Source organism: Carassius carassius, chromosome 19 (assembly GCF_963082965.1).
Source record: "Carassius carassius chromosome 19, fCarCar2.1, whole genome shotgun sequence".
Classification (NCBI taxonomy): Eukaryota; Metazoa; Chordata; class Actinopteri; order Cypriniformes; family Cyprinidae; genus Carassius; species Carassius carassius.
The window spans coordinates 1,249,075-1,267,473 of NC_081773.1; the positions used below are offsets into that span (position 1 = coordinate 1,249,075).

General features: G+C 37.4%; 1 protein-coding gene across 1 annotated transcript in view; it reads right to left on the reverse strand.

The window, feature by feature from the left end:
- Nucleotides 1–18,399, reverse strand: part of LOC132094845 (myosin light chain kinase, smooth muscle-like) — a 105,192-nt gene that overhangs the window by 55,823 nt on the left and 30,970 nt on the right. The window contains exons 3-10 of the mRNA XM_059499475.1: nucleotides 6,243–6,450; nucleotides 5,680–5,725; nucleotides 5,188–5,353; nucleotides 4,946–5,111; nucleotides 4,538–4,559; nucleotides 3,341–3,834; nucleotides 2,289–2,492; nucleotides 1,517–1,651 (exon numbers count right to left, since the gene is read on the reverse strand). Of these exons, the coding sequence (XP_059355458.1) occupies nucleotides 1,517–1,651; nucleotides 2,289–2,492; nucleotides 3,341–3,834; nucleotides 4,538–4,559; nucleotides 4,946–5,111; nucleotides 5,188–5,353; nucleotides 5,680–5,725; nucleotides 6,243–6,450 (1,441 nt within the window). The remainder of the gene's footprint in view (nucleotides 1–1,516; nucleotides 1,652–2,288; nucleotides 2,493–3,340; nucleotides 3,835–4,537; nucleotides 4,560–4,945; nucleotides 5,112–5,187; nucleotides 5,354–5,679; nucleotides 5,726–6,242; nucleotides 6,451–18,399) is intronic.

The window sequence follows — 18,399 nt, forward strand, 5'->3', positions numbered from 1 at the left end:
ATAGCCAACAGCTCTGGTGGACATTCCTGCAGTTAGCAGGCCAACTGCACGCTCCCTTAAAACTTGCGACATCTGTGGCATTGTGCTGTGTGATAAATCTGCACATTTTAGAGTGGCCTTTTATTGTGGCCAGCCTAAGGCACACCTGTGCGATAACCATGCTGTCTAATCAGCATCTTGATATACTTTACCACACCTGTGAGGTGGATGGATTATCCTGGCAAAGCAGAAGTGCTCACTAACACAGATTTAGACAGATTCGTGAAAAAATTTGGAGAGAAATAGGCCTTTTATGTACATAGAAAAAGTCTTTGAGTTAAGCTCATGAAAAATGGGGGCAAAAACAAAAGTGTTGTGTTTATAATTTTGTTCAGTGTATGTGTCCACTGGATGCAACAAATGCTTTGTTTGTGAGGGGTTTATTGGTTTTGTCTGATTGTGTCAGGCGATGGCATCACAGTATGGTGAGGGGCGTAACATTTCCATCACATGCTTGAGGCATTCGGCCAATCACAATGAACTGGATAGCTGGCCAATCAGAGCACACCTCGCTTTTCAGACCGATGAGCTTTGTAAAAATCGATGTGTTTCAGAAAGGTGGGGCACAGAGGAGAAACAATAATGTACAGTATGTGGAAAATAATGTGTTTTTTTAACCTTAAACCACATGAACACATTTCATTACACCAAATAAAAAATAATTATAATAATAATAATGTTCTTTTTAGCAACATCATATGACTCTTTTAAATACATTTTTAAATAATTTTAAAAGTTTAGAATTCCTTGTTGTATTATTTTGATTCTTTTACTTCCTTTAATGTAAAGCACTCAATTACCATTGTGTATGAAATGTGCTATAGAAATTAACAAATATAAATAAACTTGCCTTGCTTTACACAACTGACATTAAGTCTGGACCACAAGTTGTTTAGGCTAAAAACAATCCTACACCATGGCAGCTTGTTTGTTTTATGCATTATTGTAATTTTATTTTTTTTGTTCTGTAATCAAAATACTATTATCATATTTAGCTTCAGTGTTTTAATATGTCTGTATATTTTATGGATTTTATTTCAGTTTTACTTATTTTAGTACATCAAATTTAAGATTTTTTTTTATATTTTGTTTTATTTCAGTTAACAATAATTTTATTTCAAGTAACAAACCATTTTTCTAATGGTTTTATGTGATATTTAGGGCTGAATATATGTACAATAATTAATTTATTATTTTAGGTTTAATCTAAGTAAATTGTAAATGCAAAACATCACACATCAATTTGTTGTAAGAGCCAATAATATTGATAGACTAGTACACAATGCTTAAAGGTTTAAAGAATAAGATAGATAAGTGCAGTGAATGAGCACGGCGTCAGTGAACAGACAGTGAGGCGTCTGATTCAGTACAGGTTGAAACTAATCTGACTGATATTACACAACATTTTAAAGTTCTGTTGGGCGCTAAACTGAAGAACTACTGGATAAGAGGCCTCTCAAACAGTGCATGCTCTTACCGTTGTGCAGCCAGGTGAGCTCAGGCAGTGGTTTGCCCTCCACTGAGCACTGCAGCATGAAGTCCTGTCCCTCTAACACTGAACAATCCTTCAGAGGAGAGCTGAACACAGGGGGCTTCACCTCCACCCTCACACCTACAACACACAAACATAATGAACATCTGAAACTAACCAATAGGTGGCACTGTCACACTAATAATAATAATAATTAATACTAATATTAATATTGAATGCTTGTTAAAAATAGTGTCCATGAATATATATATATATATATATATATATATATATATATATATATATATATATATATATATATATATATATATATATATATATATATATACACACGCGCACACACACACACACACACACACACACACACACACACACAAGCATGTATCAAAATAATACACTGATCAAAATAATTAGTGAAGGCATGGAAAATGTTTTTAACAAAAGTTCTGTTTTAAATAAGTGCAGTTCTTTTGAGCATCAAAAGATCTCTAAAAATGTTTTACAGACAGTTTCCTCAAAAACAATGAGCTGCAACTTCTTTGCAAAAATAAAATAAAATAAAATAGCCTCTGAAAAAATATAAGCTTATAAAATGTATGTAGAAAAATAATAGAAGAATTATAAAAATCTAATAATGACACACTACAGGACTGAGATGACACTGCTTAACATGTAACCTTATAATGAACAATCATTTGTCATTTTTATTGTTGTACTTAAATGGCAATCCATAATTGTAGATGTATAAAGTTCTAACGTTTGACAGTCAGGCTCCAGTGGGCCTCAGTCTTTCCTCTTTTGTTAGCAGCAGTGCAGCCGTACTGTCCCGTGTCAGTTATGTGAGCGCTCTCCAGACACAGGACATGCAGACTGCCCTCCTGTAGTGTGCTGACGCCTGATCTCTGTCTGACAGGAGCTCCATCCTTCACCCAGCTCACTGTCGGCACTGGAGACCCAGACACTGAGAGAGAGCAAATCAGCACAACATTTACCTAAATCTGTCATACAAAGTAACACAACTTCCCACAACATCTGCAGTTCTTCTTAAATATTTCATTCAAAATGGTATGTAAATGTTTCATGTGTATACATTCGTTTTCCCCAGCAATTACCTTTCACATAATCGTGGTAAACTATCTCTGTAAGGCAAATTTTTTCATAAAAAAATAAAAAAATTAATTAATTAATTAATAAAAAAATGTATTATTGTTTACATTTATATTAAGCTGAGTGTTTTTGAACCAACTTTACAGCGCATTTAATTTTATAATTACTTATATTGTCTTTGAAATATGGTTAAAGTGAACTATTGAATGTACCAGTATTTAAGGTTAAGGTTAAAATATACTTTAATGTTATTTCTATTAAAATTTCTATGTCACGTATTTAAATATATTTATAGTTACACATTTGTAGATGAAGCTGCAATTTATTATATTTAAAATATATTAAATTGGAACAGCACACTACAGATAAAATTATAATCAACTACTTTGTGATTTAATATATTTAGTCAATCCATCAAAATAATTCTTTACATTTATTTTAAAATGTAGTGTTTTAAAATGTGCTTAAAAGTAATTGTATTGCATACTTAATACAATTTGGTACAGGTTACACAAAATAATTGATTAAGTCTCATCTTCTGGCCAGAGGTTATAGAGCAGACATATGAGCTGCTGCTGGGCAGTGATTTAGACTGATTTTAGAGTGATTTTTAGCTGTATTCTGACTAATCAGCATCAAAACCAGAACTAAATAACCTGCAACTATATAGCTGATTCCGGTCATTTCAGTCCATTAACTCACCTTGGCATCTGAACGTGACCTTTTCACCCTGCACAGCCTCTTGGCTCTCAGGCTGGGATTCAAAAGTGGGTGGAGTTTCTAGAAAGTCTGTTTTGCTGTCTTTGGTTGAGTCTCCGCTGGACTCCTGCTGTGATGTTTCAGGAATCTCTTCTGGAGCTCTGAACGAATCCCAAGTTCTTCTTTTGCCATCCGACTCTTTCTTTACAACGTTTCGACTTCTTTCATTCACAAAGATCGATGTCTTTTGACCAGCTGCTGATCTTCCATCTGTGGAAATGCTGATAGGTTGTGAGGATGGTGATGGTGTTATTTTTGGTGCCTCTGTTCTGGTCACAGAATGAACACTGGCTACAGTAGTAGTGGACAGTGGTGCTCGTGTCTCTGTGGTTGCAGTTCGGACGGATGTGCTAGAAGCTTTCTGCTCAGTGTCCAGACCATTGGTGCTGTGCTTGACCACAGATTGTGTAGAGAGATCTCGAGATGGTTTGGGCATGCTATGGAGAGAAAGATCATGAACAGTCAAGTGAACAATCATTGCTGACTGTAAAGATGCAAAGATACAAACTGGGGTCTGGGGACCATCAGAGGACCAAATAAATATATAAATACAATACTATAACAGTACAATACAGTAAATACCGTACTGTAATTACTAAGAGAACAACTCATATTTTCCATATAATTTGGGACTTTACTCAAGAAACTACATAGATTACTTTTTTTAATTTTATGATGGGGGATCCCTACTAGTGAATTGTTTTTAAGGTCATACTGCACATGAGATAAAACTTTGTCCACCAAGTTGATGCCAGTTATATGATTCAACATGTAGATTACATAAAATGTAGACATTAGTGCTGTCTAATGATTAATCAAGATTAATCACATCCAAAACAAAAGTTGTTGTTTACATAATATGTGTTTGTACTATGTTTATTTATTATATATACATAGTAAATATACACTCTCATTTTATGTAAACAGAAACTTTAGGTTTGGATGTGATTAGCAGTAGAAGACATATAATATTTTTGAAATATTTATCGGAAAGTACAGTTCATTTCTTTAGACTTTAAATGAAAATGAAATACTACAGGTATGTGTAAATTCTGTCTGGTCTTTGAAATTTGGTATTTTGTTGTCACTTTTAGGTGGCAAGCAGTAAATTACAGGACTAAATAAAAGATCTTTACTTACGTGACTGTTTCAGTGACTCCATCTGCAAAAGAACAACAGAATAAACTATAAAAACTTCAGAATCTGAACTGTTAGCTGTTTCGCTGAGCTAGATAGACAGTAATGAAACCCATACACTGTAGTTATTGCTCTGACATCTGTTCGGTTACCAAAAAGGACCCGAGGCACCGGCCTTATTGGCGGCCCTCTCTGATTGCAATTGTGAGATGTAATATGCAAACAACTCTTTTCAAAATATGAAAAAAACAAAGTTGCAATAAACTGTGAGCTGAAATATTGAGAATTAATTATTCATTTACAAAACACTTCACAAAAGATAGCAAACGTTTTTAATCAAAGCCCCTGGAGAAATTGGCGCTCAGCCTTATCTGATTCTCTATCACTCTACAGTATATCCTTCTGTGTTACCTTGAGCAATGAGTTCAGCGGCTGCAGAGGCTTTCCCAGCACTGTTGGCCACCAGACAAGTGTAGACACCAGCGTCCTCTGAGCACATGTGGCGTATCTCCAGGAAATGCATTCCTGACCTCTCAAATATGTTAAAGTGATCTGACTGCTGGATCTTCTCTTCTCCCTGAAAGAGGAAATGCAGTGGAGAAAAATACTACGACCAAACCTGTGACTTCAGATGATCTTTAATAGTGCCTCACCTTATACCACTGCACCAGTGGCTGGGGTCGTCCCGTGATCTTGACTGAGAATTTGCCGCTCTGTCCCAATTTGAGATACAAGCGAGAAGGTTTAGTCACAAACTTTGGGGGGCTTTCACCCCAGATACTGGGTCTGTTCTCTACCGCAGGAATACCCAGAGATCCACTGCCGACAGAAGAAAGAAAACATTAGAAACAGTAAGACTAGTACTTCAGAAGACTAAATAGAGGAATACAAATGTATTACATTAATATGCTGTTTCTTGTTCTTCAAAAAAAAAAAAAACATAAAACATATTTGCTGTCATCTCATGAATCACTGCAAATCATCAAATCATATCAGCAATGAAAAAAAATGACAGTACCAGCAATCAGTCAACCAACCAATCAATCAGCCAACCAACCAACCAATCAATCAATCAATGATTCGGTGTGTTGTGTGTGTCATATTCAAGCATGCAATTTTCTCTTTTCAGGCAGTATGTATCTCACCCTGCTCTGTTAAAGGAAGGAAGACTGTTTTTTTTCCCTGCATTCCCTGTGTGGGATGGAAAAGAATATTCATTATACTCTAAATAGAAAGTATACACTTGTCCATAAACACACAGAATTCATTAGAAACATAAAAAGCAAATATCCCCCACTCTTCTTTCTCAGTTTCTCCTTCCTCTGTAAACATGGCTTGAGCAGGGCTGCTATTATCTGCTGCTTGTTGTAAAATACTTGAATAGTTCCATATGTTTGTGTTTTTGTGAGGTATGCTGGAGGAAGTTTATTAAGGATTTATTAGTCTATAAATCAGTACAGATGTGCTGCATCTCTGAATGTGGATATATTTACTGTTGGCAAAATGAGTGTAAAATGAGAAATAAACTTATAAATAAACCTAAATCAGTATATACTTTCTGAAAATGTGTTATCTTATTTGTATTCATTTACTTATTTCTTAGTCTATGGAATAGATTATGTTTTAATCCTAACATGCATTGTTTTCCCATCTCTTTCTAGAGCACCCACTCAAGATAAACCTGAGTCCTATCAAGGTGATGCTTTACCTTCCACAATGATCTCCACTGTGACCTGGCAGCTCCCAGCATCATTGACGGCTTCACAGGTGTACCGTCCTCCATCGTCATCCTGGACATCCTGGACCACCAGACTAAAGCTTCCACGGGCACTTTGTTCCATAGAATAATGATCTCCTGCTATCAGTAGCTTCTCATTCCTAAACCAGCAAACCTGGGGCTCTGGAAAACCACGCACCTGACAGAGATCACATATACACACAGATAAACTCTCCAAGAAATGTAAAATTAGTCAAAACATACATAAAGGTAATTATGTCTTTCTCTGTTGCAAAGGCACTCAACCGCATAAACGCAGTGATTAGATCAGCAGTAATTAATCAACACAACTGTCCAAGCAAACGAGTGAGACACAGATATATGCCAAGTATCCTGTCACTAACATTCCTAAGTCTGACCAAAGGAAGTTGGTGGGTGTTTAAAGCAAGCCAAGACTGTGTTCCATAATTGAAAGTTCCAATGAGACAAATATGAACAGCATTTTGGACATGCTTAAAACCCAATGAACAGAAATGGGAACAGCCTTCATTATTAGTTACTCAGTAACTGATTATCAGTGTTGTCCTGCGTATAGACCAAATGGCAGAGAGTTATGCTACTTATGTTATGAGAGCACTGCATGGGTGTGTGTTGTTGGATGAACAAGAGAAATTTCAGTAATACTTATTTTAGGGTATCTTAACTAGTTGCTTAGTAGCATGAATATTACTAGAATATAAGCCATTTATTAGTACAAATTAAGCACATATTCAAATGACAAATTACTTGTTTCTTTCATAAGACCAAGGCTGCATCTCATTGCTAGTTTAACTTGATCTTATTGTTGCGTTCAACACCATAGAGAATGACATACTCATAGATCAATTACAGAACTATATGGGTATTCAAGGGCAGGCTTTAAGATGGTTTAGATCCTGTCCAATTGCTACCACTTTGTTGACTTTAATGAGTAGTCATCTAAATTATCACCAGTAAAGTATGGAATGCCACAAGGATCTGTCCTAGGTCCTCTGCTATTTTCTATATACATGTTACTCCTTGGAAATATTATTAGAAAATACGGAATTTATTTACATTGTTATACTGATGATACTCAACTATATATCTCAACAAGACCAAATGAAACTTCAAAATTATCTAATTATCTATAAATAAATAGGATGATCAATATTACTCTCCTATTGAATTCGGATGAGACAGAGATATTACTTATTGGACCAAAAAGCAGTACAAAGAATCTCTATGATTTACATTTATCTGACACTTTTATCCAAAGCGACTTACAATTGCTATATATATGTCAGAGGTCACACGCCTCTGGAGCAACTAGGGGTTAAGTGTCTTGCTCAGGGACACATTGGTGTCTCACAGTGGATTCGAACCCGGGTCTCTCACACCATAGGCATGTGACTTATCCACTGTCGAAATCATACTCTAGATTTAATACTGTCACATGGAATTGATGTTGATAGTGTTGAAATTATGCAGCCAAGTGATGATATCTCAGATCATTATTTAGTTTTGTGCAAACTTCATATAGCCAAAATTGTAAATTCTACTTCTTGTTACAAGTATTAAAGAACCATCACTTCTACCACAAAAGACTGCTTTTTTTAAGTTATCTTCCTGATGTATCCAAATTCCTTAGCATATCCAAAACCTCAGAACAACTTGATGATGTAACAGAAACTATGGACGATCTCTTTTCTAGCATTTTAAATACAGTTGCTCCTTTAAGGAAGGTTAAGGAAACCAGTATGGCACCATGGTATAATGAGCATACTTGCACCCTAAAGAGAGCAGCCCGAAAAATGGAGTGCAGCTGGAGGAAAACAAAACTAGAAGTATTTTGTATCGCTTGGCGGGAAAGTAACCTATCCTACAGAAAAGCATTAAAAACTGCTAGGTCCGATTACTTTTCTTCTCTTTTAGAAGAAAACAAACATAACCCCAGGTATTTATTCAACACAATGGCTAAATTAACAAAAAATAAAGCCTCAACAAGTGTTGCCATTTCCCAACATCACAGCTTAATGACTTTATGAACTACTTTACTTCTAAAATCGATACTATTAGAGATAAAATTGTAACCATTCAGCCGTTAGCTACAGTATCTCATCAGACAATGCACTATAGACCCCCTGAGGAACAGTTCCACTCATTCTCTACTATAGGAGAGGAAGAATTGTATAAACTTGTTAAATCATCTAAACCAACAACATGTATGTTAGACCCTATACCATCTAAGCTCCTAAAAGAGGTGCTTCCAGAAGTCATAGATCCTCTTCTATTATTAATTCCTCATTGTCATTAGGATATGTCCCCAAAACCTTCAAACTGGCTGTTATTAAGCCTCTCATCGAAAAACCACAACTTGACCCCAAAGAACTAGTTAATTATAGACCAATCTCGAATCTCCCTTTTCTGTCCAAGATACTAGAAACGGTGGTATCCTCACAATTATATTCCTTCTTAGAGAAAAATGGTATATGTGAGGATTTCCAGTCAGGATTTAGACCGTAACACAGTACTGAGACTGCTCTCTTTAGAGTTGGTCTCCACGATCATCTGATCGTGGTTGTATCTCTCTATTAGTTTTATTGGATCTTAGTGCTGCATTTGACACAATTGACCACAACATTCTTTTGCATAGACTTGAACACTTTGTTGGCATTAATGGAAGTGCATTAGCATGGTTTAAATCATACTTATATGACCGCCATCAGTTCGTAGCAGTGAATGAAGATGTATCATATCGATCACAAGTGCAGTATAGAGTACATCAAGGCTCAGTACTAGGGCCGCTACTCTTCACGCTTTATATGTTACCCTTGGGAGATATCATCAGGAAACATGGTGTTAGCTTTCACTGTTATGCTGATGATACTCAGCTCTATATTTCTTCGCGGCCCGGTGAAACACACCAATTTGAAAAACTAATGGAATGCATAGTCGATATAAAAAACTGCATGACAAGTAATTTCTTACTGTTAAATTCTGAAAAAAAAACAGAGGTGTTAATTATAGGACCTAAAAACTCTGCATGTAATAACCTAGAACACTGTCTAAGACTTGATGGCTGCTCTGTCAATTATTTGTCATCAGTTAGGAACCTAGGTGTGCTATTTGATCGCAATCTTTCCTTAGAATGCCACGTTTCTAGAATTTGTAAAACTGCATTTTTCCATCTCAAAAAAATATCTAAATTACGGCCTATGCTCTCAATGTCAAATGTCAAATGTCAGGAATGTTAATCCATGCATTTATGACCTCAAGGTCAGATTATTGTAATGCTTTATTGAGTGGTTGTTCTGCACGCTTAGTAAACAAACTACAGCTAGTCCAAAATGCAGCAGCAAGAGTTCTTACTAGAACCAGGAAGTATGACCATATTAGCCCGGTCCTGTCAACACTGCACTGGCTCCCTATGAAACATTGTATAGATTTTAAAATATTGCTTATTACTCATAAAGCCCTGAATGGTTTAGCACCTCAGTATTTGAATGAGCTCCTTTTACATTATAATCCTCTAAGTCCGCTACGTTCTCAAAACTCAGGCAATTTCTAATACCTAGAATATCAAAATCAACTGCGGGCGGCAGATCCTTTTCCTATTTGGCATCTAAACTCTGGAATAACCTACCTAACATTGTTCGGGAGGCAGACACACTCTTGCAGTTTAAATCTAGATTAAAGACCCATCCCTTTAACCTGGCTTACACATAACATACTAATATGCTTTTAATATCCAAATCCATTAAAGGATTTTTAGGCTGCATTAATTAGGTAAACCGGAACCGGGAACACTTCCCATACCACCCGATGTACTTGCTACATCATTAGAAGAATGGCATCTATGCTAATATTAGTCTGTTTCTCTCTTATTCCGAGGTCACCGTAGCCACCAGATCCAGTCTGTATCCAGATCAGTGGGTCACTGCCTAGAAGGATCAGCACCTAGAAAGGACCTCTACATCCCTGAAAGACAGCGGAGACCAGGACAACTAGAGCCCCAGATACAGATCCCCTGTAAAGACCTTGTCTCAGATGACCATCAGGACAAGACCACAGGAAACAGATGATTCTTCTGCACAATCTGACTTTGCTGCAGCCTGGAATTGAACTACTGGTTTTGTCTGGTCAGAGGAGAACTGGCCACTGAACTGAGCCTGGTTTCTACCAAAGTTTTTTTTTCTCCATTCTGTCACCGATGGAGTTTCGGTTCCTTGCCGCTGTCGCCTCTGGCTTGCTTAGTTGGGGTCACTTAATCTGCAGCGATATCGTTGACTTGATTGCAAATAAATGCACAGACACTATTTAAACTGAGATGACATCACTGAATTCAATTATGAACTGCCTTTAACTGTCATTTTGCATTATTGACACACTGTTTTGCTAATGAATGTTGTTCAGTTGCTTTGACGCAGTTTATTTTCTTTAAAGCGCTATATAAATAAAGGTGACTTGACTGCGCCAACACCACCCAAAGACCTCCTTCGAGCCGGAGTTGAACCAGCGACCTAAGGATTGCCAACACTCAAACTACAGTTCTCCGCTCTACCAGCTGAGCTATCAAAGGTGCAGATTACAAGTCAAGTCAAGTCACCTTTATTTATATAGCACTTTTAACAATACAGATTGTAACAAAGCAACTAAACAGCATTAAATAGGAAAATAGTTTGTCAATAAAGCAAAATGGCAGGTCATCATTGAATTCAATGATTGAATTCATCATTCAGCTCAGTTCTGTTTAAATATTATCTGTGCAATCAAGTAGACAAAATCGCTGGAAATTTAGTGTCCCCAACTTAGCAAGCCAGAGGCGACAGCGGCAAGGAACCAAAACTCCATTGGTGACAGAATGGAGAAAAAACCTTGGGAGAAACCACGCTCAGTCTGGGGGCCATATGTTTTCTCTGGCCAGACGAAACCAGCAGTTCTATTGTAGGCTGCAGCAAAGTCAGATTGTGCAGAAAAATCATCTCTTACCTGTTGTCTTGTCCTAGTGGCCATCTGGGAGACAAAGTCTTTACTGTGGATATGTCTCTGGGGCTGATCTAGTTGTCCTGGTCTCCGCTAACATTCAGGGCTGTAGAGGTCCTCTCTTGGTGCTGATCCACCATCTGGGCTGGATCCAGGTAACTGCACTGACCATCTCTGGATACAGATTGGATCTGGTGGCTACGGTGACCTCAGAATAAGAGAGAAACATAATATTAGCGTAGATGCCATTCTTCTAATGATGTAGCAAGTACATTGTGTGTTATGGGAAGTGCTCAGCTCCAGTTTTCCTAATTAATGCAGCCTATGTGTAAGCCAGGTTAAAGAGGTGGGTCTTTAATCAAGGCTATGAAACATGTTACATCACCTTCAAAAAAGCTAGTTCATACATTAATGTCCTCTAGACTGGTCTATCGTAATGCACAGCTGGGTGTTTTTCCTGCATCTTCAGTAAACAATCTACAGGTAGTCCAAAATGCAGCGGCTAGAGTCCTTACCAGGTCAAGAAAATATGATCATATAAGCCCAATTTTACAGTCTCTGCACTGGCTACCTATTAAGTTCTGTATCAGTTACAGAATAGTATTACTTAAGGCCCTTAATGGCTTAGGAGCCATGAAGGAGCATAGCTAACTAGTCTTCTACCACACCGTCACGCGCCAAGATCGCAAAACTCTGGACTTTTGGTAGTACCTAGGATAGCAAAGTCCACCAAAGTAGGTAGAGCTTTTCGCATTTGGCTCCCAAACTCTGGAATAGCCTTCCTGATAATGTTCGGGGTTCAGACACACTCTCTCTGTTCAAATCTAGATTAAATACCCACCTCTTTAACCTGGCTTACACATAGGCTGCATTAATTAGGAAAACTGGAACCGGGAACACTTCCCATAACACACAATGTACTTGCTACATCATTAGAAGAATGGCACCTACACTAATATTATGTTTCTCTCTTATTCTGAAGTCACCGTAGCCACCAGATTCAATCTCTATCCAGAGATGGTTAGGGCAGTCTCTCTTTGGCCAGTCATTCAAATAATGCATCTCATAATCTTGGACTGCAGTTGTATCTGATCAAATGCACATTATTATTACTTAACTAGGTTTGAAGTTGAACAAATCATTTTTGATTGGTTAAAACAGCAGCTACGCTTATTATGTCTCTATTTGTTTCTGCCACTGGATTGACATCCAGTGGTAACTAGGATTTACACAAGCTTCAGTCTTGATCCAGAACACATGAGAAGAGATGATGCCAACCCCTCAGGGGACCTTAGAAGATGCCAACCCTGGTACAAAATAAATGACCAAATTCTGCAACAAGTTTGATTGCAACATATACAGGTGCATCTCAATAAATTAGAATGTCATGGAAAAGTTCATTTCAGTAATTCAACTCAAATTGTGAAACTTTTATAATATAATAAAATTCAATGCAAATAGACTGAATTAGTTTAAGTCTTTGGTTCTTTTAATTGTGAAGATTTTGGTTTGCTTCCAATGCCTCCGTCCCCGGATAGCTGGGTCTTACAACACCATGGTGAGGTTTTGTCCACTTAGTAATCAAAGGTCACATCTTGCTGATTCCGGTATTCCAACGTTGTACTTTGAGCCCAGAGCCATAAGGGTTCCACGTTTGTAACAGTTAATTTTTCTCTCCACCACAATGTTTGTTGATTTACTAGTTGAGTGGTAAATATTTTACATTTTCATTATTGGATTGCTTTATTTCACTCATCATTAATAAGTGGTTGTTGTCTTTTCCTTTTTTCTCTCTTTTGCAAACACTTAACCATCTTAATACACACACATGCTAAAAAAATAACATCAAATTAACGAGGGACATAACACATTTGAGATATTTGGAAACATACACTTCTAAAGTGTTATTGAAATTTCATATCAGATGTAGCACCTCTCTTTAAGTATGTATGGTTATGCCTGAAATAAAAATAAATACTTATGAAAAAGTGCCAAAAATGAATCATGGTAGAATTACGACCATGGATTGTTGGATAAAGTGCTATAATAATACCAGAGGTGCACCAATCCAGCTCCTGGGGGATCAAATTCTTCCAGAGTTAAGCTCCAGCCTGCTATAACACAACAGCCTGGAAGTTTTTTTTTTCTGTAATCCAAGGCTACTGTATGTCTAAAAGCTTAGCCAGATGACTTGTTGCCTCACTGCCTTGTTTGCACCCAAAGGTAACTCCCTGAATTTATTTTGGACAGACTTCTGATGATGCATTGAAGTTGGATAGATCATATTTATGAGTTGAACACCCATGAATGACACCACAAGTCATTATTATGAGTGGGAAACTCAAAATTTCCTTTAAGCCTAGCATTACTGAGTGGGATGCAGCCAAATACTATAGATATGTAGCTTCCTTTTTAACAGTAATTTTGTTGGAATCAATATTAATTTTTTTGCCATATAAAATAAAACTATGAAAGTTATACATCATTTTATAGTTTTGTATAATTACCATAGAACATATTAATTCAGTTTACATCACCTTCATAACTTGACTAAAAACAGAAAAAAAGCAAAAACACAATGATGCACATTCTTTATTCATTGTAATGTAGATGTAGAGTTTAAAACAATGATTGAATTGTTTGTAGAAAAGTTAAATCGCCATCTTTTTCCTACCAAAGTGACTTGAAGAGCACTTGCATCATAATTTCAACTTGTCAACTCATAAATACGAACTTCCCAGGAGGACTTGAACTATGAACTATTGAGCACTATGAAGCAGCATAGAAATTGTTGGTGATAAACAAAAATGACTACAATTCTAACTTCATGCTCAAAATTACAACAGAAAGTTGTTCAAAATCATACATTAACACACAAACTGGCCACCAAGCACAACTTTTAGATTTAATTTCAAAAATCACAGACTGGAAAGCACAAGACAGTGGGATATTATTTTTTCAGCTTTCAGATGGGCCTGGATGTTTGTTGTAATTTAAAAGACCTTGATAGCTAGTTTAGGTGTGTTTAATCAGGGCTAGAGTCCTTCACGGGTCCATTTTTGGAGACCCGTGCCCGCCGGTACCAGCAAATTTCAGCACCAGATCTGACTCGTCATCCGTGATAATATAAAAATTAAATCCACACCCGCCCAGACCCATTAATATTTGGCCCGTTACCCGATCCACCCGCGATAAATCACACACGCTAAAATAATTCCAATTAAAGTGCTTTATTTTTTATCTCGCACCTCTCTCAACATGTGCTAATGAAACGAAAGTGCATTTGTTTGGTGCCCATCAAGTAGGCTAGCCTACCATCGGCACCTAAGAAGGCTATGGAACCTGATAACTATACGCAAATAGATCTATTAATGAAAAAAAAAAAAAGAACAAGAAAAAATACATCCTGAGCCTGTCGCTCAAAAACTATGCATTTAATTTCCCTTAAGGTTAATGTGCAGGAAAAGGATACCGTCCACAGTCCCAGGTTTTAGTTGCGTTCTCCGTTCTTGAATTACAAATCCAGCTGTGGAAAAGTCTCTCTCTCTCGCAGCGCTGTCTCACTATCGCAGTGGTGGTGACGTGATGGGTCAAATGTCATATCGTTGTTGCATTTGTGTAATGGTAATTTAGACATACAAATATTGTACATATTTTTCATCTGCCCGCATCCCGCCCGTGAATTTTAGGAAGGTCAAAATCCACCCGTTTCAGCCACTTTTATGCGGGTATCCGTGGGTACCCGACCCGTTGCAGGAATCTAATCAGGGCTGGAGCTTGCTGGCATGCTGGCCCTCCAGAAGCAGGGCACTTCTTCAAAGACTACGGTACCACTAGGGTAATACAGTAATGCTATAATAATTCCATATATGCACTTTCATGCTGAAATATATACATTCCTTTTTAAACCTAACCAGATTGTTACACAGCTGCAGAAATGTTCTGTTAAGTATAAATTGACGTTATGACTGAATAGCATTGCAAACCTTCTCAACTTGTTTAATGAAATTAGGACTGAACTTGCCTTAGCATGTACTACACTATCCATGCATTATTTTTATTCATCCAGAGAAGTATTTGTCTTTTGCAGCATTGAAATGTCTATCGGTTATAGATCAGCACGATGAAAGGAGCACCTGATCCGTCTATAATAGAACAAGCACAAATGCCTGAGTCATTAGGATGGAAGCAGTACAACTGTGCTTCAGAGCTCATACACTCTCATTTTCACTTCACGGATCTCTTTTTGCTTTTTTCTTTCAGTTCTGTCAATCATTACAAATCTGCATGCTGAACATGTCTAATAAAGACACCATATGTATGATCTTCCTCCATTCAGCCTCTCTTTTACCAATGCTGGCATGTCACATTTCCACAGATCTCAGTGAAATTGTTTAACATTGCACATTGGAAGAGAACCAGAGTAAAATCGCAAAACACAACCTTCCTCTCCATGTGCAAACAAGCAGTATTGAACATCCACTTTACATTAAACAAAAATCAGAGGAAACTGGTAACCACTCCAAGCTGCAATGGATTTCAGATCGAATATACAAATTTATACGGTTTGATGGCTTAGTAGACAATAGATTGATTCCAGATGCCCTTCCAAAATTCCAAGACTAAGATGAGAAGAAAAACTTTACCATACAGCCAGGGTTTCTAGTAGCATGTTAAGACTAGCCGTTCTTCCTTTCAGTCAAAAGTTACCTCCTGGTGACAGGTCCACTTTAGTGTAGATTTGCCCAAAAATAGCAATATTAGCTCTGAATTCTCTATTGAATCAGAGCAGCGCTGGAATTTCCTCTGTCGGCTGCTGGTTTTTCTTGTGAACACACTCTCAGTTTGAAGACTTGTGGTCAGGATCTCTACCTCAAAAATCTCATATCTTATGCTGAGGGGAAGAAAAACAAAGGGTTGCTTGAACAAAAACTGCTTTTTTGTTTGTTTTCTCTCACACAATTCATACTGACAGCACAAGTAGGGCAAGTAAGTCTTCAGCAGAGCTAGACGATAGAAACTGTAGCTAACAATAGAACTGTTGCTAATGATGTTATACAGGTGGTGGAGAAATATATTGCCCTAATTATTTCATGAACTATTTCTTTCCAGAAGTATGATTCCACTGTGGCATCCTACTAAGTCATACTTTTGGGATTCCCCAGGGGCTCTAAACTAGAGGACATGGTTACTACTCTTTTGACAAGCTAAAAGGATTCAAATAAAATTTGCATATATACAGAAAGAAAGATTGTGCACGATATATCAGCACATAGCTTACTTACATTACATGGCCATTGAATGCTTGAATCTGATTGGCTGATGAACGTTCTAAGGTGTGAAATCATTTTCAGGGAAACGCACAGCGAACATAGTTCCTGGCAAATCTCGAGTGCATTACATGTCTGTATCACTTCGCCATATGATTTGAGTTATGTCAAAGGTCCTTACAGCCTAAAACAGTAAAAGAACAAAACCCACAACGACACTGGCCAAACAAATAAATATAGTCAAAGTCAAAGTCACCTTTATTTATATAGCGCTTTAAACAAAATACATTGCGTCAAAGCAACTGAACAACATTCATTAGGAAAACAGTGTCAATAATGCAAAAATGATAGTTAAAGGCAGTTCATCATTGGATTCAGTTATGTCATCTCTGTTCAGTTAAATAGTGTCTGTGCATTTATTTGCAATCAAGTCAACGATGTCGCTGTAGATGAAGTGTCCCCAGCTAAGCAAGCCAGAGGCGACAACGGCAAGGAACCGAAACTCCATCGGTGACAGAATGGAGAAAAAAACCTTGGGAGAAACCAGGCTCAGTTGGGGGGCCAGTTCTCCTCTGACCAGACGAAACCAGTAATTCTGCATTTGACATTGAGAGCATAGGCCGTAATTTAGATATATTTTTGAGATGGAAAAATGCAGTTTTACAAATTCTAGAAACGTGGCATTCTAAAGAAAGATTGCGATCAAATAGCACACCTAGGTTCCTAACTGATGACGAAGAATTGACAGGTCAACCATCAAGTCTTAGACAGTGTTCTAGGTTATTACAAGCAGAGTTTTTAGGTCCTATAATTAACACCTCTGTTTTTTCAGAATTTAGCAGTAAGAAATTACTCGTCATCCAGTTTTTTATATCGACTATGCAATCCATTAGTTTTTCAAATTGGTGTGTTTCACCGGGCTGCGAAGAAATATAGAGCTGGGTATCATCAGCATAACAGTGAAAGCTAACACCATGTTTCTTGATGATATCTCCCAAGGATAACATATAAAGCGTGAAGAGTAGCGGCCCTAGTACTGAGCCTTGAGGTACTCCATACTGCACTTGTGATCGATAGGACACATCTACATTCACTACTACGAACTGATGGCGGTCATATAAGTACGATTTAAACCATGCTAATGCACTTCCACTGATGCCAACAAAGTGTTCAAGTGTATGCAAAAGAATGTTGTGGTCAATTGTGTCAAACGCCGCACTAAGATCCAAGAAAACTAATAGAGAGATACACCCACGATCAGATGATAAGAGCAGATCATTTGTAACTCTAAGAAGAGCAGTCTCAGTACTATGATACGGTCTAAATCCTGACTGGAAATCCTCACATATACCATTTTTCTCTAAGAAGGAATATAATTGTGTGGATACCACCTTTTCTAGTATCTTGGACAGAAAAGGGAGATTCGAGATTGGTCTATAATTAACTAGTTCTTTGGGGTCAAGTTGTGGTTTTTTGATGAGAGGCTTAATAACAGCCAGTTTGAAGGTTTTGGGGACATATCCTAATGACAATGAGGAATTAATAATAGTCAGAAGAGGATCTATGACTTCTGGAAGCACCTCTTTTAGGAGCTTAGATGGTATAGGGTCTAACATACATGTTGTTGGTTTAGATGATTTAACAAGTTTATACAATTCTTCCTCTCCTATAGTAGAGAATGAGTGGAACTGTTCCTCAGGGGGTCTATAGTGCACTGTATGATGTGATACTGTAGCTGACGGCTGAATGGTTGCAATTTTATCTCTAATAGTATCGATTTTAGAAGTAAAGTAGTTCATAAAGTCATTACTGCTGTGGTGTTGGGAAATGTCAACACTTGTTGAGGCTTTATTTTTCGTTAATTTAGCCACTGT